This window comes from Neolamprologus multifasciatus, chromosome 5 (genome assembly GCF_963576455.1).
Source record: "Neolamprologus multifasciatus chromosome 5, fNeoMul1.2, whole genome shotgun sequence".
NCBI classification, from domain to species: domain Eukaryota; kingdom Metazoa; phylum Chordata; class Actinopteri; order Cichliformes; family Cichlidae; genus Neolamprologus; species Neolamprologus multifasciatus.
The window spans coordinates 127537-152163 of record NC_140443.1 but is presented as its reverse complement, the minus strand read 5'-3'; the positions used below and the strand labels follow the sequence as shown (position 1 = coordinate 152163).

Sequence of the window (24627 nt, the reverse complement as noted above, 5' to 3'; positions counted from 1 at the left end):
CTCCTTATCGCGAGCCGTTGTTTTTTTTTTTGTTTTTTTTTTCCTTTCTCTCACCCTCTCTCGCACTTTTTCCGCTTCACTCCGCACGCGAGCCTTGTGGGGGAGGGGCGGTAGTTACTCGCAGTAGCACAGGAACAGAGCGGGAGGGAGAGACAGAGAGCCAGGGACAACAACGTCACATTAGAAAGGTATAGTAATCATCCACAACTATTTTCAGTTGCAGATGATAAAGGATTCAGAAAGTTTATTCATGCAGGTCCATATGACAGAGAATATGCATCTTCTTTTTGTTTTCATATTGTAATGTATATTTAATTGTGTTGTGGTTTGCAGTGTTTTGTGTTGTTTCACTTTAAATTTGTTTAAAAAGAAAAAGCTGAAAATTTAAATAGTTAAAAGTTGAAATGTGAATAGTTGTTTTTTGTATTATATGATTTATTTATTACATTTTATGTGGAGTGAATAAATGAAAGTATATTTACGGTGGCCCCTCGAGACAAAGCACATACAAACTTCAAATCACGTACGAACAGGTAAAAATAGGTAAAAACTCCAAAACAGGTAAAAACACGTACAAACTCCAAAACACGTAAAAACAGGTAAAAACTCCAAAACATGTAAAAAGTCCAAAACAGGTAAAAACACGTACAAACTCCAAAACAGGTAAAAACTCCAAAACAGGTAAAAACAGGTGAAAACTCCAAAACACGTAAAAACTCAAAAACACGTAAAAACACGTACAAACTCCAAAACACGTAAAACCTCAGAAGCACATAAAAACTCAAAACACGTACAAAAGACAACAGAAGTGCTCCAGGATGTTAGGGGCAGTGTTGAGCTTTTGTTACCTAGTGGCTACACAAGCCAGCAAGTACCAACGACCAGATTTGGTGTGTGGTAATAACAGGTAAATGAAAATTTTTTTTAAAAATTTTTTTTGACTATATATGAATGCTTGTGTATAAATACACAAACAATACACATATGCTTTCATGCTTTGAATTGTGTAATTTAAGTGATCTAGGTAGCTCTGTTTTGGAAGTTCAGTTCATGCTAGAAATGTGTTTTGGAGTTTGTACGTGTTTTGTCTCTAGGGGCCACCGCATATATTTATATATAAACATATATAAATAAAACCACCTTTTTTTTTTTACATTAGTAATTCATTTTGTGCATAATTTTATATTTTTGTTAATAATAAATTAATTAAAGCAACAAAACAACCTGAAGAGCCGGTTCGGAGCCGAAAGAGCTGGTTCTTTTTAGTGAGGCGAGCCGAAAGAGCCGGTTCTCTAAAAAGAGCCGGAAATCCCATCACTAGAACTCTGAAGCACGTACAAACCCTGAAGTACGTACAAACTCCAAAACACGTACAAAAGATAACAGAAGTGCTCCAGGATGCTAGGGGCAGTGTTGAGCTTTTGTTACCTAGTGGCTACACAAGCCAGCAAGTACCAACGACCGGATTTGGTGTGTGGTAGTAACAGGTAAATGAACATTTTTTAAAAAAATTATTTGACTATATATGAATGCTTGTGTATAAATACACAAACAATACACATATGCTTTCATGCTTTGAATTGTGTAATTTAAGTGATCTAGGTAGCTCTGTTTTGGAAGTTCAGTTCATGCTAGAAACGTGTTTTGTCTCTAGGGTCCACCGCATATATTTATATATAAACATATATAAATAAAACCACTTTTTTTTACATTAGTAATTCATTTTGTGCACAATTTTATATTATTGTTAATAATAAATTAATTAAAGCAACAAAACAACCTGAAGAGCCAGTTCGGAGCCGAAAGAGCCGGTTCTCTAAAAAGAGCCGGAAATCCCATCACTACTGCCTGGCTGCGCTTCTCCAACAGCGTACTCACAGGCAGCAGCTCCCCCCGCCCCTCACTCAGTGTCTGAGCTTGGATCATACCAATATTAGGGGGGATTTACGCACAGTCGTAAATTCCCACAGTGTGCACTATGTGCTGGGAATATTGTGTGTAGTTTTTGTTTCATACGGTTGTCAGCCAGGCATCTAACTATGAAAAAATGACACTCCAAAAGACCCCGGGCTTCTGAAAAAACAACCCGGGCTTAAGCCCAGTAAGCCACTCCCCCGCTCCGCCACTGGTTATTATAAGAGTTAAGTCATGAGATTTAAAGGCTTGACAAATGAAGTGGCCAGCTGGATCACACTCGCTGAGCAAAACATTGCTCAAATCTATGTTTTAAAACAGCCACGCCACCTGAGTTGTGTGCATTATTAAAGAAATTAGGGCTAAAATGTGCCTTTGAGGGCATCACCCTCACGTTCATTGATGTGTGCGTGTTAAAACTCTTTGATGGATGTTTTTGGTCACATCTCTCGGCTCTCAGCCTCTTTGACCTCTTCAACATGGCGTCCGCGGTGGAACACCTCGGGACAGGAAGGAGGTCGGGCGCTGCGCCTGCGCAGTTGCTCTGTCCGGGTCCCTGTAAAGATGTCTGAGCAGGCGGGGAGGGAGCGGAGCGGAGGACCCGAAACAACGCGCAGAACCCGCAACTGTCCGCGACTTAACCGGCCAAGGTAAGCGCCGACGGTCCCGCGGGCCGGCTCCGGGCGCACCGACACGCGGCGGAAGGTGTCAGCTCCCGGTGGGGGCTGGACAGCGGCGCGCGGGGCGGCCCAGCTCGGAGCACGAAACAGAAATGTTAGTGAGGGCGCGCGACGCTGTGGCAGGGGCGTGTCCGCCATCTTGTGAGTGAAGTGGCGCCTGAACAGCCGCAGGTCTCTGAGCCTAATGGCGGCTAACTGCCGATGTGACCGCGCGAAGGTTCCGAACCCGACCTTTACTGAGCGTGCCGCCCAGCCTGACCCCACCGCAGAGCCGGACCGGCCGTCACCGCGTGTCCGTGTCGGTCCCGGGCTCCCGAGCAGCCGCCGCAGCCTTTTGTTGTCCTCCTCCCCCTCTCTCCCTCCTCCCTGTTTGTTTGGGAAAGCTGCACCGCGCATGCGTGTAACCATGGCGCTCATTTCTGCGTGTAAGAAAACACGATCAAACGTGTCGACAGCGCGCTAAAATCTGTCTGAGCCCATCGATCATTGTGATCAGTTTAATCACTGATCGGCTGTTTGCTGCCGTCTGACGTCAGCGCGCCACATTAACCCGCGGGAGCGGAGCAAGCACCGAGACCGCCACAACACACACGCACACAGATGCCTGAATGCACGCACGCGCCAACACACCTGAACTAGCACCTGTAACGCTGATCAAACTAGTGATGAGTTTGTCTGATCTGCATGGCCCTCTGAGCAGGGCTGGGTGTGCTCACTGATTTTCACTCAGTCACTAATATCCTGATCATTTATCAGTACATATTTTTACATCTGTGTATAAAACAAAGCTGAACTGAGACAGGTGTGAGCATCACAGCAGACGCCTTTGTGTCAAAGTAACTGAGGATAAAACAAAAAGCCAGCAGCAGCAGATTTTCCTGGAATAACTTGTTATAGCAGATAATGTTAAAAATATTCTGCAGTAGATCAAAAACTGAAGAGAACCATGAATCAACACGTGAACATTACCTGATGCTGCTGAAGGGAAGCAGAGCGCACTGAGAGCGAGCTGTGCAGGAAGTGTTTTTTTTATCCTGGTGAATCAAAACAGCCAAAGTCAGAGAAAACTCGTGACCGTGAAACGTAGTTTGGATCTTCTGTTGCTGCTGGTTCAGTCAATTTTGGTCTGAGAGTGACGAGATGTCGGCTCTCAGCCCCGACGGCGTGTACGTGTCGTGAACCATCCTCGCTCTGTTTATATATTTTTACCTGCTCGTTAATCGTTGCTGTTTGGCGAGTGTTGAAATGAGCTGAGATTCTGGCATTTCTGTCAAAATACATTTATATTTCAAACCGATACCATTATTTTAAAACCTCTGAGTGCAGCTGCACACCTGTCTGACTCATTCTCACCTGTGTTTTGTTTTGAAGGCACGTGATGTCATTCTAACTGCCAAGATGTCCAATGACAGCCAGGGATTGGTGAAGGGGGAGGCGGCCATGATGCTGGCTCCCTCTGGCTCCGCCTCATCTCAGGGACCACCCCTTTCTCCGTCCACTGCCTCTAAAGCACCTGAGCTCCCAGGTACGCTCGTCTGCCTCTTACCTGTCCCACTCACCGTACTCCACCCCGATTACCCTCTCTCTCTCTCCCCCCCAGATGAGTTGGTTCAGGCTGGATGGTCCAAGTGTTGGTCTCGGCGGGAGAATCGGCCATATTACTTCAACAGATTCACCAATCAGAGCCTGTGGGAGGTGCCAGTGCTCGGCCAGCATGATGTTATTGTGAGTATTGCCTGTGCTTATCATTTACAGTTATTGATTGATGTGCAGTTATTGATCGATCTGTGTCTGCAGTCTGATCCTTTAGGTCTGAACGCGGCTCCTGCAGAGGGCGGGGACAGTAACCTTGGTAATGGTCAGAGGAAGAGGAGGAGCTCTGAGGAGCAGGGGGGAGGACCTAACAGCTTCAAACGTGCTAAGGTAAAACGGAGTCCTAGGTTGGATGAGCCAGAGAGATGCTCTGCTGTGATTGGCTGACATACTGACCTTCATGCCCACATTTCCTATGCCACGATTAGTAACCTGACAACCAATCACAGCAGAGTGCGAGCAGACTGACGCGTGATGCTCCGAGTGCAGGTGAGCGAACCCTGACCAGGTCTGTCTGTTACCAGGTGGAGCCGACCACGCCCATCTCTCCCAGCACTCCTGGGGTCAAACCCTGGAGCTCCGCCCCTGAGGACAAACAGGCCCAGTCCGCCACACCCACCACACCGAGCCCCGCCCCTGCGCCGTACAGACCAGCTGTGTGAGTACTGCACGTTGTTTTGTTTTGTTTGTTGAAGGACCTTTTTGATTGGTCGGTGTTTTCAGGATTTACTGGGACCTGGACGTGCAGACCAACGCCGTGATCCGGGAGCAGGCCCCCGCCCGCCACCACCTGCCCCCCCACCCCGAGATCGAGCTCCAGCGAGCGCAGCTGGTCACCAAGCTGAGGCAGCACTACCACGAGCTGTGCCACCAGAGGGAAGGTATGCCACACGTGCAGTGTACAGGTAGCTCCGCCCCCACAGGTGAGAGGTGGAGGGAGGACACATCCTCAGATAGGGCGAAGGTCAAAGGTCATCAGAGACTGGAGCTGTCCAAGCCCGAGTGTGAATGTGAGCTCTGACCAGGTGTTGGTTCTCTGCTCAGGTATCGATCCGCCCCGGGAGTCCTTCAACCGCTGGCTGCTAGAGAGGAAAGTAATCGACAAAGGTCACGACCCCTTACTGCCCAGTGACTGTGACCCTGTTATCTCCCCGTCGATGTTCCGAGAGGTCATGAACGACATTCCCATCAGGTGACTTTAAAATCGAGTGGCGTTGGCGTCTCGTGCTCCTGCTGTGAGGAGAACATGAGATTTGAGTGATAAATGTCTGACACTAGAAACAGACTGAACTTATTGATCAGAGATCACGTGCAGATTAATATATTGATCAGAGATCACGTGCAGATTAATATATTGATCAGTGATTGGTTTGCGTGTGGCAGGTTGTCTCGCATTAAGTACAAAGAGGAGGCTCGGAAGCTGCTCTTCAAATACGCTGAAGCTGCCAAGAAGATGATCGACTCCAGGTAGGACCAGCTGACCCACTGCTGAGATTATCAGGTGGGCCCGCGCTCTGACCTCTGACCTGTCACCCATGCAGGAATGCGAGCCCGGAGAGCAGGAAGGTGGTGAAATGGAACGCCGAGGACACGATGAACTGGCTGCGCAGAGATCACTCCGCCAGCAAGGAGGACTATATGGTAACCTGTGACCGTCGCGTCATCTGTACTCGTTACGCGATTGGTTGTAGATCACCTGTTCAAGTCGCCTGTCACTGGTGTATCTGCAGGACCGTCTGGAGCACCTGAGGCAGCAGTGCGGTCCTCACGTTGCCGCCGTCGCCAAAGATTCTGTAGAGGGAATCTGCTCCAAGATCTACCAGCTGTCTGCGGAGTACAGCCGCCGCCTGCGCCAGACACACCTGAGCCTGCTGCAGGACCCGCCCACTGGTACACTTCAGTCCTGTGTATGATTCACCTGTGTCTGGCTGTCTGAGCCCACAGTGTTCTGTCTCTGCATGTTTCAGAGGCGTGTGCGTCCCCGCCACAGTCCCGCCTCGTCTACTGTTACCCGGTGCGCCTGGCGATCCCGTCGCCGCCGCTGCCTCGTGTGGAGCTTCACTTTGAGAATGACATGGCGTGTTTACGCTTCAGAGGAGAGATGGTCAAAGTTAACAGAGGACACTTCAGCAAACTGGTCAGTAGCCCCGTGGTAATCTGATTACCTTAAAAATTGTAATCTGAGTACATAACTAGTCAGTACCTCCGGTGTAATCTGTTTACTTTTTACATAGTAATACAAGGACTCAAAAGAGTAATCAAAGTACTCATCAAAAAGCTGGTGAGTAACACATTGTAATCAGATTACTCGTTTGTCTCCCTCTCACCTGTCTCGCTGCAGGAGCTGCTGTACAGGTACAGCTGTATAGACGACCCTCGCTTCGACAAGTTCCTGTCCAGAGTCTGGTGCCTCCTGAAGAGATACCAGGTCAGCTGACGGCGTGCTCGCTGTTTACCTGCTTCATCAGCTGCTCAAAGCTAACCAGGTGTGTGTGTGCGCAGGTGATGTTCGGCAGTGGTGCTAACGAGGGGAGTGGCCTGCAGGGGGCGCTGCCGGTGTCGGTGTTTGAGACGCTGAACCGTCAGTTTGGCGTTTCTTTCGAGTGCTTTGCCTCGCCGCTCAACTGCTACTTCAAACAGTTTTGCTCCGCCTTCCCTGATACCGACGGCTTCTTCGGGTCCAGAGGGTGAGGTGACACAGCTGGACGCTCCGCTGCACAGTCGGTCCACTCTCCCTGTCCCAGCGTAACGATCTGGCATGTGTTTCAGGCCCTTCCTGTCCTTCTGTCCGGTCAGCGGCTCGTTTGAAGCCAACCCGCCGTTCTGCGAGGAGCTGATGGACGCCATGGTGACGCACTTCGAGGTCAGTACTAGTCTCTGATCCGGCCTCTGAAAGGGACTGTGATCCAGGGTTTCTGATCCGGTCTCCTGTCTTTCTCAGGACCTGTTGGACCAGTCCTCGGAGCCTCTGTCGTTCATCGTGTTCGTGCCTGAGTGGCGTGACCCCGTGACTCCAGCTCTGACTCGCATGGAAGGAAGCAGATTCCTGCGTCATCAACTCAGCATTCCCGCCTACGAGCATGAGTACCGATCAGGGAGTCAGCACATCTGCAAAAGGTACTCGCACTGCAGTGCTGTAGTACTACTAATATTGTGCACACTGAATCACTCTGATTGTAGTAGCCTAATACTCTGATTACTTTATATATTTTCAGGGATGAGATGTACTACCGGGCTGTACACGGTACTGCAGTTCTCTTCCTGCAGAACGACGCCGGCTTTGCGAAGTGGGCGCCTACTCCAGAGCGTCTGGCCGAGCTGACGGCAGCGTACCGCGCCTCTTCCACCCGCATTTCCTCCTTGTCGTCCCCTGGCCCTGCCCACATCTCTCCTGGAGATAGAGACTCCGCCCCCAAAACATCTGATAGGACACAGAGTAACGTATTGTCACCCGGTGGCCACGACAACAACAACAACAGCAGCGGTGATAGTGGCAGCAGCAGCAGCAGCAGTCCTCGAGACAAAGCGTCCACCGTGTAGGCGGGGCTTGTGGAAGCCACGCCCTCTCGCCTGTTGGACAGTTGTTTCAAGTTTTGTTTTCTGACTTGTCTCATTCAGATTGTCCTTCACCAGCACCTGTAGCAAATGTTTATCCATAATGCCACATGCCACCAGGGGGTGGGCGAAGCCTGAATTAGCCCCACCCTCTGCTGGCTTTAACCCCGCTCTGTTGTGATTGGTCAAAGCTCTGGAGCTTTTTTATTTTTAAAATTTATTTTTAAACTTGCAGCTGATTCTTGTTCAGCTGTGGCTTCTGTTGTTCAGCAACAAACATCACAGCCAATCAGTGAGCAGCGACTTGGAGCTCCAGCAATAACCCCCCCTCACCTGTAATGTCACTTGTGACCACGGAGGACTCTGGTCCCCGCACCCATAGGGCTTTCTGATTGGTCAATAAGGCAGCTACTGTTTCTATTGGACAGATCTTTGTTTTTCTGGGGTTTGATTTTGTTTTTTCAGTCCTGCTTCTGGCCCCGCCTACTTATAATGGCCCGGCCAGTCAGTGTGGGGAAACGGACTCATGAGGTGGAGGAGGTGGAGGATTAACAGTTAGGTGGAGGAGGTGGAGTCAGATTCAGACTGTTGCTCGGAGACAGACGCCTTAGAGTGCGGGGTGACTGACGCTGAGGGGGCGGGGTCTCATGTAATCAAACTGACAGACATTTGTGTGAACACGACAGTTTTTTGTCATTAACGTCTTTTTTTTCGGGTTCATCGAACGTTTGTCAGAAAAATTAAAGTTTTTTTTTATTTAAACTTTTGGGAGTTTTCTTTGTGTTTTTTTTAATTTTATTTTATTTTTAAGTGTTTCAAACATTTTTTCCCTCTTTTCTGCTCTCTGGCTCCTCCCACTCAGTAACCTGACACTACAACAAATGTTTGTTCTGGGATTGGCTGGCTGTGGCCCAATGAGGCGTCTGTTTCCGGGGCTGGCAGCAGTGTATATAGTGTATAGCCTGTTGATGTTTTAATTTAAAGCGCCGGTGTGAAACCAAAGTGACAAAGCTGCGATAGACAGACTCCTCCTCCTCACATCGTCTTCATCATCATCCGCTGTGCGTGAACTATTTCGAAGATGTTCCTGACCCTCAGAGCGAGCGCCGCCATTCTTACGTTCGTCTTCCCGTTCAGCACGAGGTCATGTGTTCAGGTGTTTCGTGCCGCTGCAGCTTCACTTGTTTGGTCACGTTAAGAACGTTCGTCACGGCTTCGACATGTGACAGTGATGTAAAGCACCGCAGGACGCCACTCTGGATGCGTTATTGGCATCAAACCCTGACATGAACTGTCTTAGTCACCGTTGTGTGATGGCATGCATTTAAATGCTGCCCTCGCCATCACACAAAGGTCACTACGAAACTTTTTGGAGTTTTCTTGGCGAGCCGAACCGCTCACAGAGATGCCATCGTAATCTGTCTCCACGGGAACAAATGCACCAGGAGAAACGTGACGCAGGACGCGATGGAACAGCGGATTTTTACACGTGAACGTAATTGTCGTTGTGACACTCGCTCACATGTAAGGATTAACACGCGTGTGGTGGATTAACTCCGAACCAGGAGTGTGCACGTGAGCCGAGCACTGGTTCTTTGATGTCACAGTGAATACTGAGCTGTGATTGGCTGCTCTGGCAGCAGCAGTGAAACGCGCACATGATGCTCCGGTGATGCAATCAGAGGCTCATCCACTGGGCCCGCCTCCATAGGTGTGTGTCCTGGTCATAGCTGCGTCCATGTGCCCAGTTACTTGTGCACAAACTCCAGGTGTTTGTCAGAGGGCGGAGCTAGAAGTGCTGATAGCTTAGCATAGCACAAAGTCGCTAATGTTGCAGCTGCAGACGTCTCACTTCATCTGTCTCACCTGCTGGCTTCACTCCTCTTTGACTGTCTGTGATGTAGACACCTTGCTGGAGGCGGCGGCTCGCCAGAGCCTGGCTGTAAACAGGAAGTGGTCCATCTTGTTTGTTGGCCCCTCTGCAGATTGTAAATAGTGTCTGTACTCCAGTAAAATCTGAAACCAGTAAAACCAGTGCTGTTCCTCTTTCTGCTACAGTCACATGACCTCACACAGTCACACCAGTGTAAATGTTTGTCATCTACAGTAAGACCATCTGCCAGTATTATTTGTCGTTTCTGTGTGATGACAGTTTAAACTTCACGTTGGTCACTGTTACACTCTCACCTGTGACGTCACCCTGGAGTCTGCCTGCCGGGCGCCATCACCATGAACAGAATAAAATGGCGGGTTTTCTCTGAGAACACGGTTGGTGCACACGGTGATGACATTTTGATGCATTTATTCTTCAGACTGCACAGCAAAACAAACTGCAGTAATCGTCTGAGTCACAGCTGAGATGCTTTCCTATCCTAGCCTCCTATCTTCCTGTACCTGCTGACAGCACACCTGTCCACGTTTATGATTTGTCCTAAGCTCCGCCTCCTTTGAGTGAATGCGCTGAATGACCAGAAATCCTGAAACTCATAGCGCGAGGCCCAGAGGAACAGGTGAGGATAAGCTGATGACCCACCTTCTCTAGAGAAGCTTCTGACTGAAAACGCTGCTGAGGCTGCTCGGCGTCGATCCTGCGGACCTGACGTCACATGTGTAGCACCTGTTCCGTACCGGTTCACAGCCGTTACGCACATTTACAGCTCGTGCACTTGCATTAAAGCGTATTCAGTGATATGACGACATCTAATTTTAGAATTTGTATATTTTTAACATTTCGTATAATTTTAGTATTTATGTTTTATAGTAGTTTTACATAATATGTTTGGTGCCTGTCAGTATTTACCTCCTTTTTACATTGTGCTCAGTATGAAGTTAGTGAGTCACGTGATGACAGCGTGTGCTGTGCCTTACGGCATTCACACAATTGTGTTCCCGTTTCTCTGTAAACTTTATTATTTTACCTTATTCTAGTTGCTCCGTTTCTTTGCTGCTTAACTACTCAGTTTTCATCCGATTTTCACCGTTCAAAATTTAAACTGTTCTACTGATTTTGCTAATGCCAGATATCTTTTGGTGCTCATAGCTTTTATACCTTTTGAAATATTAAGCTTTTTATGCCATTTTTTGGCCCATTTCGATCAATGGGACCATTCTCAGCTCTTCAGCAGAAATGTCAGCTCCTTCACTTTCAGCAGAAAGTTCAGCTTTTTCCACCTCTTTTCAATAAAAGCCTCTTCTGCTCCGGTTTGGCTCAGTGAGATGAGTAGCCGCCTTAAGACCAGGGGGCGCAGGTTCGAATCCTACCTGTGTCCCCACATCTTCTCCTCTTGCACTTACTCTGCCCTTTTAAATAGCAGTTTTAAGCAAAGAGATAAGCTTCTACACCTCTTCAGCAGATAGTTCTGCTTCTTCTGCTTTTTCAGAGTCCACTACACGGCATTCACACTGCATTTTCGCAGGAAATGCAACTTTTTCTATTTTTTTTTAAATTCGTATTTAGAGGCACACCTGTTCAGGGCTGAATGTCGCCACTGATTTCTATAACTGATTCAGTCAGTCACAAGTATTCTAATTCTGATCATTTATCAGTACATATTTTTATATCTGTGTATAAAACAAAGCTGACACTGTGCTTCAACAGAGGTGTGAGCATCACAGCAGAGGCCTTTGTAGTAGTAACTGAGGATAAAACAAAAAACAGGAAGCAGAAACCTGGCCTGACTTCTTATAGATAACCTTACAAATACAAATAACCTTAAAAATATTCTGCCATAGATCAAAAAATGAAGAAAACCATGAATCAACATGTGAACATTACCTGATGCTGCTGAAGGGGAGCAGAGCACACAGAGACAGAGCTGTGCAGGAAGTCTGATTTTGTCTTGGGGGAAAGTGTGACGATGTTTATCAGATATGACATTATTCAAACTCAAATCGATTTTTTAAACCCACCCCTACACCTGTCTGCAGAGGCGACCTCCTTACGATCACAAATCCTCCGGAAGTCAGTGCTTTTATTGTGAAGCGGTGACAGGAAGTGCGGTTGTATTCGGTTTTACCGGAAGTGGAAGAAGCAGCAGCGAAGTTTCCGGGAAACAGACAATAAACAGGCAAAGTGGTAGCCACGTATCGATTATTGTTTGCTGAGTGTCAGTTGATCGTCGGTCAGCTCGGGGCAGTAACCGTAAACACCTTTACGGCCGCTGATTGCCGTTAACGCGGTCTTTGGCCCGGTTGGACCCGGATCGGAACAGATGGGGGCGCACCGCAGTGACGGAGGCCGGGACTGGCTGCAGCAGGACGGGCCGGAGCAGCCGGACCACCCGGAGCAGAGCCCGGTGAGGCCGCGAGCCACCGCACAAACATCCGGTCACACGACACCGTGAATATTTTTTCATGAAAGCTGGTGACGTCACGGAATAAGCCTAAACACGGGGGTCGGGGTAACTCCAGGAAATAGACGGAGCCCCGGCCCCCGCTTTTTGGTGTGTTTTTGTCAGAGTTGGCTCTCAGAGGGTTTGAGTCACGTGTCTGCTGTCAGGATAAGCCAAACACCTGCGCAGTTGAAAGTAATCCATTACTCTATAGGCAGCAATCTTTTACTATATGTTAATGTTTGTCGGGAAACACAGGTGCGCTTCACCTGAACACCTGCACACTCTGTTTTCTAAATAACGTTGGGTTGAAAATGTCCTGGTGTGCTCACCTGTTCAGTGTCCTCTGCTCTCACCTGTTCACACGTCTTACAGTTACACTCATCTGTGTGTGTGTGTGTGTAGAAGCCGTGGAACTTGATGATCAAACACAGACAGATCCAAAGACGAGGACGGCGCTCTCACATGATGGTCAGGTAAGTGGACCGTTGGCTCTGATTGGCTCGTACTTCCTGTGATGGTTGTGGCTCTGTGCTATGACGAGAGTGCAACATCCAGGATATGTTTCTGTTGGCTGGAGCCACGTACCCTGAGTTTGGGATCAGGATTGGAGGTCACACGAAGTTCACAGAGGGTTTCTCCTGCATGTTCACATGAAAGAGGCGGGATTTTGTGATTGTGACCAATCGCAAACTGGCATTTCACGTCTCACATCACTGTTCCTCCACAGAAAACGATCCCCATGAGCGCCATATCAGTAAAATGCAAATGAGACAGTTGTTCAGTCTTTTGTGGCACACAGTGAAAATCGTGCTTCTAGTTAATAGTTTTGTCACTGAGCACGCTCACCCTGCTGTCTGTTTGTAAGGTGGCGGCTGCTTCCTGTCCCACAGCCCGATGAAGGGAACAATGCAACGCAGGGTTTGTGCTTCATTCGGTTGGTTTATTCAAGTATGGCCTCTCGTGAATCACAGAACGAGTGGAAACGTCCCGCGCTCCTGACAGCAGTCGTTTTTCTGTATGGCGTCATACAAATCTGACCTGGGGTCAGCTGGTGCAGTGCAGGTGTGCTGTTTCAGGATCACATATTAATGCTCGAAGACTGTTAACAGAAAACAATCAAGAACTGAAGCTGAGGTGATTTATCATTGGTTACTGATGGTCGTCAGGGAAACACAAAGACATTGTTAAAATCCTTAGACCCCTCCCACTGTCACCGCAGCCGTCCGAGGCTGCTGACACTATTTTCTGGAGTGCTCGTTGATCAGTAGGAAGTGATGTCGTACTTGTTGATCTCTGATCTGGATCTTAACCTGCTCTGGAGCAGGTGAGGTTCACAGTGTTAGTTACCACGGTGATGAAAACCAGGCTTCGTAGCGCAGACCTCTGTAAACACGGCCATTCAGTTTGTTTTTAAAAACTTTATCAACAACACTCAGACGACAGGAGTCCAGGTGTGTCAGGGTTTCACCTCGAGCAGGACGGAGACAGACCTGCTCACCTGTCCTCACCTGTCTGTGCAGCTACACGGATCCTCAGGTGTCCATGGACCTGCTGCGTGCCGTGCTCCAGCCCAGCTTCAACCAAGACATCATGGCCGTGTTCAGTAAATATCAGAAGGTTAGCAGTCGCACTAAAAGGGGAGGGGGTGGAGTTATTTGGTTTGACCTGTGCGAGCAGGTGTGTTTGTGTTGCAGTTCTTCGAGAAGGCGGCAGAGAACGTGAAGGAGAACGTTGGAGACGACATTCAGACCGACCACCTGATCAAGGAGGCGTGCAGGAACGTCCTCGAACACGTGAGGCATTCTGATGCTGACCACCTGAACTCACCTGACAGGTGTACCTGTGAAGCCGGATTAGTGCGTTAGTGGAGAGCCTGATCTGTTTCCCTATGATTTCATCTCCAGGCCAAGCAGCTGTTCCCGGAGGCTGAGGTGAAGAGGGCGGTGCCAGAGGCGATGATGAAGGTAGGTGTCGGAGCAGGCAGCTTACCTGGGAAGGTCGTCCCATGCCTCACCTGTTTGTTTCCTGCAGAGGCAACGAGTTGCTGATGACGACTGCAGCCAGAGAGGAAGCCCGCTGCACAAGAAGGTAACTCCACCCCCCAAACACACACACGCACACACGAGTGCGATCACTGACTCTGATCACTTCCTGTCCTTAGAGAAAGATGCGTCCAGGTCCCGTGGCCTCCTCTGATCGACCTCTGACCTTCTCTGTGTGAGTATCTAATAGGTGACATCATCGTCAGTGCACAGGTAGATGAACACACCTGACCGATGTCCATCTGTGTCCTCAGGGTGAAGCCCAAGTCTGAGCCCATCAAGAAGGAGGGGCCCAAGGTGAGTGGTTACTGACAGGTGAATGTCTTCATCATCATCATCAGACCCAATGACACGGTGGCAGTGACCCAGTGTGACCCGATGGGGGCGCTGTGCTCTACAGCGTTCATGTCGGGGGTGTGAAGTCGCCGCTGTGATGATGTCACAGTGATGCTGTCTGTGTTTCAGTGGGATCCGTCCAGACTCAGCGACAGCAGCACGTTCGTGCTCGGCTCAAGAGCCAACAAGTGAGTCCACGGCAGCGCCGCCAACAGGAAACGGCATGCACACAACACTCAAACATTTACACGTAAACCTCCACATGACAGCGATACAACATGATGTTGTGATGTCACTGCAGGGCGCTCGGAATGGGCGGGACCAGAGGACGAATCTACATCAAACACGCCGACCTGTTCAAGGTAAGATGCTGCATGATGTCACAGGAATCTGACATCTACATCCATCTTTGGTATACAGTCTGTGGTCTGAAGGCCATGCTCTGTGTGTGTGTGTGTGTGTGTGTGTGTGTGTGTGTGTGTGTGTGTGTGTGTGTCAGTACGCAGCTGATGCCAAGGATAAGCAGTGGCTGGCAGAGCGACACCACATGAGGGCGACAGGAGGGAAGATGGTGAGAAACTATGAAACGCGTCGTCTGTGGCTCGCAAATCTCTAAAGTTAGAAATATCCTGTCTCAGAGTGAAAAACTAGTTCATGCATTTATTACTTCCAGGCTGGACGACTGTAATTCATTATTATGAGGAAGTCCTAAAAACTCCCTGAAAAGCCTTCAGCTAATCCAAAATGCTGCAGCAAGAGTCCTGACAGGGACTAGAAAGAGAGCAGATTTCTCCTGTTTTGGCTTCCTGTTAAATCCAGAATTCAAAATCCTGCTCCTCACATACAAGGTCTTAAATAAGCAGGCCCCATCTTATCTTAATGACCTTGTAGTACCATATCACCCTATTAGAGCACTTCGCTCTCGCTCTGCAGGCCTACTTGTTGTTCCTAGAGTATTTAAAAGTAGAATGGGAGGCAGAGCCTTCAGTTTTCAGGCCCCTCTTCTGTGGAACCAGCTTCCAGTTTGGATTCAGGAGACAGACACTATCTCTACTTTCAAGATTAGGCTTCAAACTTTCCTTTAAAGCATATAGTTAGGGTTATATGCTAACCCACTTCCTGTGTCTTGCTCAGGCCTACCTGCTGATAGAGGAGGACATCCAGGATCTGTCCCGCAGCGATGAGTACAGGTAAGTGCGTCACTTCCTGCCTCCTGCTCTCAAGAACTTTGCTCAATGGTGAAGTAAAGATGTGACGGAGACCTGATGACGACTTTCAGCCTTTTCCGGCTTGTTCTGTCACGGCCCCGTTTTGGGGTTTTCTATTTGTTGGTACCAGGTGCTTTTTTTTTTTTTTTTTTTAAGTACGTGCGATCAGAAAATGTGACATCAACAGACTGCATGTCACTGATTGGCTAGTTGGTGCCATCACTTGAAGAGTCATGGGGGCGTGTCCTTCACACAAATCAAAACCACCGTATTTAAAACCCGGCAACGAGGGAAACGCTGCACAAACCAACACGAGACTCCTGGTCTCTTAGGTCAGGCTCTGGTTGCCTTGCAAAGTCTTTAATTGGTCGATGCTTCAGTTGCTCACTTGGAAGTTCAGTTAGGGCTGGATCAGGTGACCCTGAATCCTCCCTTAGTTATGCTGCGATAGGTCCCATGATGCACTGGGTGTTTCTTCTTCACTCACTATGTGTTAACAGACCTCTCTGCACTCAGTCATACTTGTTATTAATCTTCCACATAGAGCAGGGCGATATGACCAAAAATATTTATCACGATATACGTTTGTGATAACGATATAACTGAGGATATAACTGACACGAGACAAAATACTTTACAACTCCTCAACTTTATTAGTGCAAAAACCCATCAATGTATTTTCACTTAAACAAGCAGCTGTTTTTATCTGCATTAAAGTTACATAAAAATGTAACAGTGCAAATTCCTGTCTGACAGTTTAACCAAAAGGCATTTCCAGTGGAAACTGGCCGACATATCCTCAGCATAACCATGTTTAATATCCACAACACTTAAAAAGAGGTTATACACACACAATATGGTAATATTATGTTGAAGCACAGTACGTATCACTCCGCGAGGCTCCGCCTACGATGCCGTAATGCTCCAACAATCCTTCAAGCGGTGCGGCTTCGTAGCTTAGCAAAGTCGTCCTGAAACATTTGACAGATTTTCGAGCGCCGTGCACATAAAATCGTTTCGAGGTCAGTAAACACAACCAGAGTTCATACATAAGGCACACAGGATTATAAGGGGCTCTGTCGACTTTCAGAAAAATCAAAGGATTGATTTTAAGTGCGCCGTATTTTCCAAACAACACGGTAATAACGACGGCCCGCTAGCATGCGCTACCAAAAATAGTGCTTTGTTGTGTATCTGACGAAAGCTAAACTAGTTCCACTGAAGTTGCAGCATTTTTACAAACCAGTTCAGGTTCATCTGTTTCATTCAATGATCCGCTTTCGCTCTTCTCATTCTGCGTCGCCGCCATGATTTTTCCACCATGTGCGTATGTAAACAAAGGCACTGCGCATGCGCGTTTTACCCATATTCTATCGCCATGTTTCATTTTCTTATCGTTGCCCAACATCACACTGTGAACGGTATGATATGGCCCCGCCCTACTGCCACAGCATGTCTTTATCCTGTCTTCCTTCTCTCACCCCAACCAATCACAGCAGATGGCCCCGCCCCTCCCTGAGCCTGGTTCTGTCTGAGGTTTCTTCCTGTTAAAAGGGAGTTTTTCCTTCCCACTGTCGCCAAAACACTCGCTCATTGGGGGGGTCAACTGATTATCGGGGCTATCTCTGTGTTATTGTAGGGTCTTATGATATAAAACACCTTAATGGTGACTGTTGTTGTTATTTGGCGCTCACACCACTCTGACTGATATCAGCTGATATGTATTGATCAGAGGCGCCGATTTCAAACAGACTCGATCGTTTTAGTTCAGTAACAAGTCTGACCTGTGTGTGTCTGTGTGTGTGCGTGTGTGTGTCTGCGTGGTGTGGTGCGTTCAGGGACTGTCCGGACGTCAGGATGGACGAGCTGAAGCCATTCTCGGTTCCTCAGTGGATGGTGGAGAAGATGCAGAGAGCCATGGAAGCTCAGAGAGACGCTGACCCCTGACCCCTGGCACCCCCGTACATCTGTAGTAACCACAGATTAAATAAGAGATGGCCGTATCAGAGTGCAGGACGGCGATCATGTGACCAGTTGTTTTTGTTTGTACTGTTTTTAAAAATTAAAAAATGTTTGAGTCTGAGGTGTTTGTGTCTGTTTAAGCGGTTTAAAAACAGTTTCAAGTAACAGGAAGTTCATCAGGGCTGAGCTCAGCCTCTGTGGCCTCAGACTGTACGAGCACTCACGCTACACACAGAAACATTTTCACTTTCCACAAGCTGGACAGTCAACGAGCTCCTTCCAGTTTAAAGAGTCGTGCTGACAGATGTTTCTGTCACAGCAGCTTTTCTTCATCACCTAGAACAACAGTTAAAGATTTGACAGTTTCACTGGTTAAGATCAACTCGTATGAAGATATGGAGAGTTGCTGAGGTGAGGTGATGATCAGGGGCAATAATAACTTACCCCAGGACGCTTTAAGAGTCACAAAGAACAACAGGAAAAAGGTGATGGGCGGTGTGATGCTCGTATGGGAGAGACGTCCAGAGGGTGGGGTTCTGTCCTCAGAGGTGTAGCGGCTGGTGTGAAGGACAGAAAGCACACCTGGTTGAGGCCGCAACATCTGACACAGGTCCTGGGGGCGGGGCACTGACAGAAGGGGGGCGTGACTTAACCAGGACCCAACGGAGATTTGTGAGGGTGGGGGTGATGTTTTTTTTCTAGGAAGTCCAGAAACTTGTGGCAGAGGTCGGGTAAAGTGAGAGAGGCGATGTTTAGGAGAGGTGGGAAGTAACTAAGTACGAATACTTTGTTACTGTTCCCGCCACCTGGATTACTGCAGTGGGTCCTGTTTGGGATTTACACCCTGGAGAGGCTCCAGTACGTCCAGAGCTTAACTGGCAGGTTTGCATCATGCACAAAGTACAAACACTTTGTTACTGTAGAGAAAAGACAGAGAGCTGCACTCAGAGATGGAGGAAGATAAGAAAGGAGGAGAGGAAGAAGAGAGCTTAGATTTCAAAGAAGGCTGCTCATTTAAAGCTCACATGGAAGTCCTCATGTTTGTCCACATGATGTTTGTTCATAAAGCTGCTGCTAAACAAACTGAGGCAGACTCACGGTTATTTAAAGGCTGCAGGTTAGTGCAGGATGAGTTTGCTGCCCTGTGATGGGTTTAAAGTAAAGACCAGTGTGACTGCTGCACAGTGGCTCACAGTTAGCTTCATCAAGACTCACTCACTGAATTTCACCTTCATACCAACTTTATAGTAAAGACAGCATAAACAGCATGCTGGCAGTGTGGAGGATGGACTCAGGAAACATCTGCTCACATCTGGATGGATCCAGGTGTGTACACCCACAGAGAGCAGCAGGTCAGCTGATCACAGCCTGCACAGTAGACGTGACTGAGTCTGTCCCCACACTGAGACACTGCAGCTGATGGTGATGTGACTGCACATTGTTCTGTTCAGAGGCAAAGCTCCACAATGGAGGCAACAGGAAATAGAGACGTTTTTATTTTCCTCCTGATTCAAGCTTAGTGTAATTTAAAAAAGAGACTAACATTTGTATCCATCTACTGACATTATTGTATTATTACATTAATGTGGCACAGACTCAGCACAGACTCAGCTGTGCTTAAAGAGCTACTTTCTTACTTTGAGTACATTTTAGAGCTGGTCCTTCAACCTTTACTGTTTTTAACAGTAGTATCTGCATTTCTACTGTAGTACAGGCTGTGTGTGGTTTTGCCAGCTGTGATGATCAGTGAGAAGCAGAATGAAGGTTGCAGACTCTGATGTGCAGCGAGAGCAGGAAGCAGATGGAGGTATCCTCTGGAAGAGAATACATAACAACGAGCGGTCTGATTTATGGTGACCCCCTCAGAGTGTTTGTTTTTGTTTTTAACCTTTATTTACACATGCAGCCCCACTGAGAGGCATTGTCTGATTTAAAAGAGACCTGTTAACTTTCCCTGAGCTCAGCTGCTTCCTGGAACAGGATCGTGGTCCGAGAAATGTTTTGGTGGGATGAAGGAAACCTTCATCACGTGAAGCTGAAAGTATAAAGGGCCCCTCCCAGACGACTGTTGGAGAGGGTGTAGTTGTGTACCCCATCAGTACTCTGATGGTTTCCCACAAACATGGAGAAGTCTGTGCATTACAGCAAACTAAAGATGAAACCGGCTGGAAGGACAAAAACTCAGAGGTCTCAGGAAACCCAGCTTCTACTGATCACCTGAGGCCATCGTTACCTGGTGTTTTGGTTTTTTACCCACACGTTGTTAGTCACTCCTCCCACCTCAAAGTCACTGAGTGTAAACTGTCTGATTCCTGTAAATGGAGAGCCAACAAAACCAGACCAGCAGCTGCAGGTAAAGCAGGAGCAACACCTGAAAGACCAGAAATTCAACGTCACTTTCGAGAAGTGAAAATGAAAGTGTGAGAGCTGCAGTCGAGTCCTGTTTGGACTTCCTGCTCTGACTGATGTTTACACATTTGGTACATCCAGAAGTACTGAAAACACCATCACGTGACCCAGCGGTCTTAGCCAATGATAGGCCAGTCTCCAACCTTCTTCTGAGCTCAAAACTCTTGACAGAGTTGGTGGTCAAACAGCGAACTTACGAGGGGCAACGAGGCAACGAGGCAGTGGGCTTTGAAGTTGTGAGGGACCGAGCAGCCAAAGCAAAGAGGACACAGGCAAAAAAAAGTGTGTTCAAAAAGGGTTTTCTTTATTTTAACCCTCAAAAAGCCCAAAATTAACACAATTCAAAAACATACTTGGCAGGCCCATAAAAGAGGTCAACTAAATATAACTCTACAGTTTCCAGAAACTTAAACAAAACAAAGTGAGACACAACTTAACTCACAAACTGACCTGATTACAAAGACACATGAGGGTAGCTTTTATAATGATTTGGCCAAACCATTTACACAATAGGGGGGAAACACAAACACACTAATATTAACTAAGCACAGAATAACCCAACTAAACCTAAAACACCTAAAACAGCTCCTGGTAAGGGTTGGTCCTGCTGAGCAGGCATGTTGTTCCTCAGCCTTCTGCCCAGACAGGAAACAGCCACCGCCCAAACCAGGTAACTCAAAGAGAGAGAAACATAATTAATATAACAAAACATTTTAGAAAAACCACACAATGTTACTGTGTGCGCGCCTCATAACACCAGTGTTGGGTTTAACCAAATGATTGATGAAGAAAACTGCAAAGCAAACTAATAAAGTGAAAAATGGAAATTTACCCTGTGTGGCTGATGCCATCACAGAAGTATAGCTGAGAAAAACACACCAGCTGCTAAAGATCGACCAAGAGCTTCAATGTAGCTGCCATCACCAGTGTGTGAATGTGTATGTAAAGTGCTTTGGGGTCCTTAGGGACGAGTAAAGCTGTACAGATGCAGGCCATTTACCATATTTAATACTAAGTACACTTTTGATTACGTTCAGTTTACAATATGAAGTAAATGGAACAACATTTTGGATTAACTGACGTCTGTATTTCAGTTACATGACCAAGCATGTCAGTGTTATTTACTCAATATTTTCATGTTTGTGTAAAACTACAATTATTCATTTCAACTTAATATGTTTAAGCTTTAGTTATTCAATTGATCAAGTATATTGACCAGACTGGTTTCCAATCTGCTCAATATTTTAAATGTAAAAGTGTTGCCTCAAGAATTTTAAGTAAATGTCAGTTTTAGTTTTTAGAGCGCAGGTGGAGGAAACTGGATAGACGCAGCTAAACGTGTGGTGATGGTGTGCTGGGAACACCTGGCAGAGGTCTGCGAGGTCTTCACACCTCCATCAGACCTTTGACAGCTTTCTGAGGACACTGAGGACATTGAGTCCCAATGAACCAGCTTCAGCACCTACACTGCTGAAGCTGCTGCAAGCAGCTGCGAGGTACTCGGTACCTGTTGTGGTGGTGACCCCCGAACCAGACAGTGGACACCGGAGGTGAAAGGACCCACCAGGCTGAAGAAGGCATCCAGTTAGCCTGTGGGACTTCGGCCACAGTCAGTGGTACCGACAGACCGAGCAGAGCGTAGAGATAATATCAAGGTTTGTTTAGGCAGAGGCAAGAGACCTGCAGTCAGACAGGAAACTCTGCAGTCACCTAAAAACAAAGGAGGAATGGCTCTCCCTCAAACTGAAACAGTACTTCCTACATGCCCAGTTAAGACTCATATACTGACCAGATTATGTGGCAATTTTATGGCAATACCAGTAGACTGTCCGCCTGGCACACGGGACGTGGACACCACGCTGAGAGAGGGATCGTCACGCTGCCGTGTGTTTGATTCCACACAAGAAGAAACACAGAGAGAAGCTTCAGGTGTTCAGGAGACGACTGAAGATCTCAGAGTTTCACAAATCTCATATTTAGGTAAGACGGACTATATTCCTCTCTGGGAACATCATGGCTACGGAGACATCACCTAAGTAGACGTATGAAGCATTGACTTTTGTCTCTGGATAATACACGATGCAACATTAAGGACCAGATACTGCATAAAGAAGAGGAATCACAAAAGGCAGACCCGACCACGTTTCCACGCTTTTCAGCATCTACGCACAAACACACACACTAACAACAACACTACAGGACCCAGTTCAGCCTTTCAGCCGGCGAGGATTGTCGCTGCTGCTCAGGTGCGCCCCCTGCAGCGCCTGACTTCACTTACCTGCTCCAGCTGAACAACATAACATTTTGATAGCTGAGATCACAGAGAGAACTAAATGGCGCCATCTCCAGGCTGAAAGCTAGAAAGACAGCTGGAGGCTTTCCTTCAGAGTATTCTGGAGTTATTACCATGCCCACTAAAGGCCTGCAGTGCACATCAAAAATGCCACCTTCAAGAATGAAATGGTCGTTTCAATCAGAAAGACAGAAAAGGCGAGCTATTGTGGATCATATGGGCCGATTTCTGTGTCGTTGATCAGAACTTGTTTCTTCCCAAGCGAAACAAACGCTCCCACATCTCATACACAAGGATCAAACTTTGTTTTGCAGAGACAAGCTCATGACAACATTAGATGCTCGTCACATGTCTTACGTTATATTCAACAAACCAAACTAGAGGCTCTACTGGTGAGTGTGGATGCAGGCAGCTGGGCTTTCTTATAGAAAGTTCTGGAACAAATTGGGACACCTCGTAATTGTATTCAGCTGATTCGTATTCTAACATCCATCTTCCAGGATTAAAATTAATGGACATCTGTCTCCATCACACTGCAGCGCGGTTCGAACCAAGGCTGCTCTGCTCCTCTTTACAGAGAAAGTATTAAAGGTATTCATGTAAATGGAGAAGAACACAAAGTGGCTTTGTGTGCGGATGATGTCTTAGTACATAAACACATATATGTGAGCCTAATAAAACATTTTCCTCTGGTTACAAAGTACATAAGAAACAACTTAACATTGAGCTACAAACCTCTGAAACAACTGTGAAAAACTCCTTAATGGATCAGCACTCAGTGAAATGTTTGGTATTTATTTGCCAAAAGACATCTCTCGACTGGCAGAAGCTAAATATGCTCCCTTACTCAATAAGATTAAAGATAAAAGAAGGTGGAGTTCAGCTTCCTCAGTTGGAGCCACATTGTGTGAACATGAACTTTGCTTCTGTGGGATCTCGATTTGCTCCAGGCGCTCCCAGTGGAAACCACCCAGAAGGATTTTCATTGATAAAATCATTTCCAGATTTATTTGGCAAAGTAGAAGACCCGGGGTTAAATATAAATCATTACAACTTTATAAAGAAAAGAGAGGTAAGCGTAACCAAGGTGACCTCCGACCCCACTTCCAGCCATCCAGTTATTGCGGTGGGAGTGAACTTTGCATAAGCTCCGGGCGATCTGATGCTGTCCCTGTGATTGGTGCGCTCCCCAACTTACCAAACCTTAAAGCGTATTTTCATGCGGCTCAAATCAAGCCTCTTGTTTATTGTCCTGCCAGATGGAACGACATTGAACACTCAACACTGAAAGACCCACCAACCCAAGCAAGTCTGGCTCATACACATTTGGATGTGCATGTAAACATGATCCCAAACCCCCGGATCAAAATGAAAGTATGGGACAAAGTAAAAGAGGAAAGTTAGACGGTAAAATTCAGATACTTCAATGGTGCACATCTGACCCTGGGTTTAGGCCTGACATCCTGGATGGCACATTTAAACAGTGTGAAGACCTTTTATTCACTCACACAAAACAAAACAGTAAAAGACGTCGTCTTGTCAAGACTGATCCTTTAAGGGGACTTTATCATCATTATCAGCTTAAAACTTCAGAAGAGTTTAGATATCTGCAATTAAGGAACTACTAGCAGCAGAACATTGTCACCAAAACTGATCTAGATGATCGAATACTGATCGTTATCTGGAGGCTAATGGGAACAACTTAGTTATGGGTGCGACTGGTACATTTCACAAAGAGTTGTTGACCAGGAAGCCTCACTCTACAAGCTGTGTTAAAGATGGGAACATGAGGGAAACCTTCCAGTATGAAGACTGGTTGGATGTAAGCCCTCGTGGAAATGTACAAATTCCAATATATGGCAGGACTTTAGCTGGAAATGTCTGATGCAGTTTTTCATAACAGCACAGCAAATGGTTCACCTGGACACAGGTACGCTCAGCTGGACACAGGTACGCTCACCTGGACGCAGGTACGCTCACCTGGACACAGGTGCTCACCTGGACGCAGGTGCTCACCTGGACGCAGGTACGCTCAGCTGGACGCAGGTACGCTCACCTGGACGCAGGTACGCTCAGCTGGACGCAGGTACGCTCACCTGGACGCAGGTACGCTCAGCTGGACGCAGGTGCTCAGCTGGACACAGGTGCTCACCTGGACACAGGTATGCTCACCTGGACACAGGTACGCTCAGCTGGACACAGGTACGCTCACCTGGACGCAGGTACGCTCACCTGGACGCAGGTGCTCACCTGGACGCAGGTGCGCTCAGCTGGACGCAGGTGCGCTCACCTGGACGCAGG

General features: G+C 47.4%; 2 protein-coding genes across 2 annotated transcripts; both read left to right on the top strand.

Moving 5' to 3' along the window:
• Positions 1-3986: 3986 nt before the first annotated feature.
• pcif1 (phosphorylated CTD interacting factor 1) lies at positions 3987-9773 on the top strand. Its single transcript, XM_085160704.1, has 15 exons — positions 3987-4119; positions 4195-4319; positions 4392-4517; positions 4712-4845; positions 4911-5068; positions 5232-5379; positions 5571-5654; positions 5729-5828; positions 5918-6077; positions 6155-6324; positions 6529-6615; positions 6690-6874; positions 6957-7050; positions 7129-7304; positions 7403-9773. Exons 1-15 carry the CDS (start codon positions 3993-3995, stop codon positions 7725-7727), a joined length of 2199 nt encoding a protein of 732 aa, XP_085016830.1. The 5' UTR covers positions 3987-3992; the 3' UTR covers positions 7728-9773.
• A 1977-nt stretch (positions 9774-11750) lies between these two features.
• On the top strand, positions 11751-23660 carry LOC146517719 (deoxynucleotidyltransferase terminal-interacting protein 1-like). The gene is made up of 13 exons (XM_085160723.1): positions 11751-12037; positions 12479-12549; positions 13597-13693; positions 13771-13869; positions 13981-14040; positions 14108-14164; positions 14238-14293; positions 14373-14415; positions 14584-14642; positions 14756-14816; positions 14954-15025; positions 15589-15644; positions 17501-23660. The coding sequence occupies exons 1-13, from the start codon at positions 11954-11956 to the stop codon at positions 17607-17609; spliced, it is 924 nt and encodes a 307-aa protein (XP_085016849.1). The 5' UTR covers positions 11751-11953; the 3' UTR covers positions 17610-23660.
• The last annotated feature ends 967 nt before the right edge of the window (positions 23661-24627 follow it).

Bases quoted from the DNA above. Each gene is read 5' to 3' on its own strand.
- pcif1 (XM_085160704.1), top strand. From the start codon at position 3,993: ATGTCCAATGACAGCCAGGGATTGGTGAAGGGGGAGGCGGCCATGATG. The intron at 4,120-4,194 runs GTACGCTCGTCT...TCTCCCCCCCAG, and splicing joins TAAAGCACCTGAGCTCCCAG to ATGAGTTGGTTCAGGCTGGA. The intron at 7,305-7,402 runs GTACTCGCACTG...ATATATTTTCAG, and splicing joins AGTCAGCACATCTGCAAAAG to GGATGAGATGTACTACCGGG.
- LOC146517719 (XM_085160723.1), top strand. From the start codon at position 11,954: ATGGGGGCGCACCGCAGTGACGGAGGCCGGGACTGGCTGCAGCAGGAC. The intron at 12,038-12,478 runs GTGAGGCCGCGA...GTGTGTGTGTAG, and splicing joins ACCACCCGGAGCAGAGCCCG to AAGCCGTGGAACTTGATGAT. The intron at 15,645-17,500 runs GTAAGTGCGTCA...TGGTGCGTTCAG, and splicing joins TCCCGCAGCGATGAGTACAG to GGACTGTCCGGACGTCAGGA.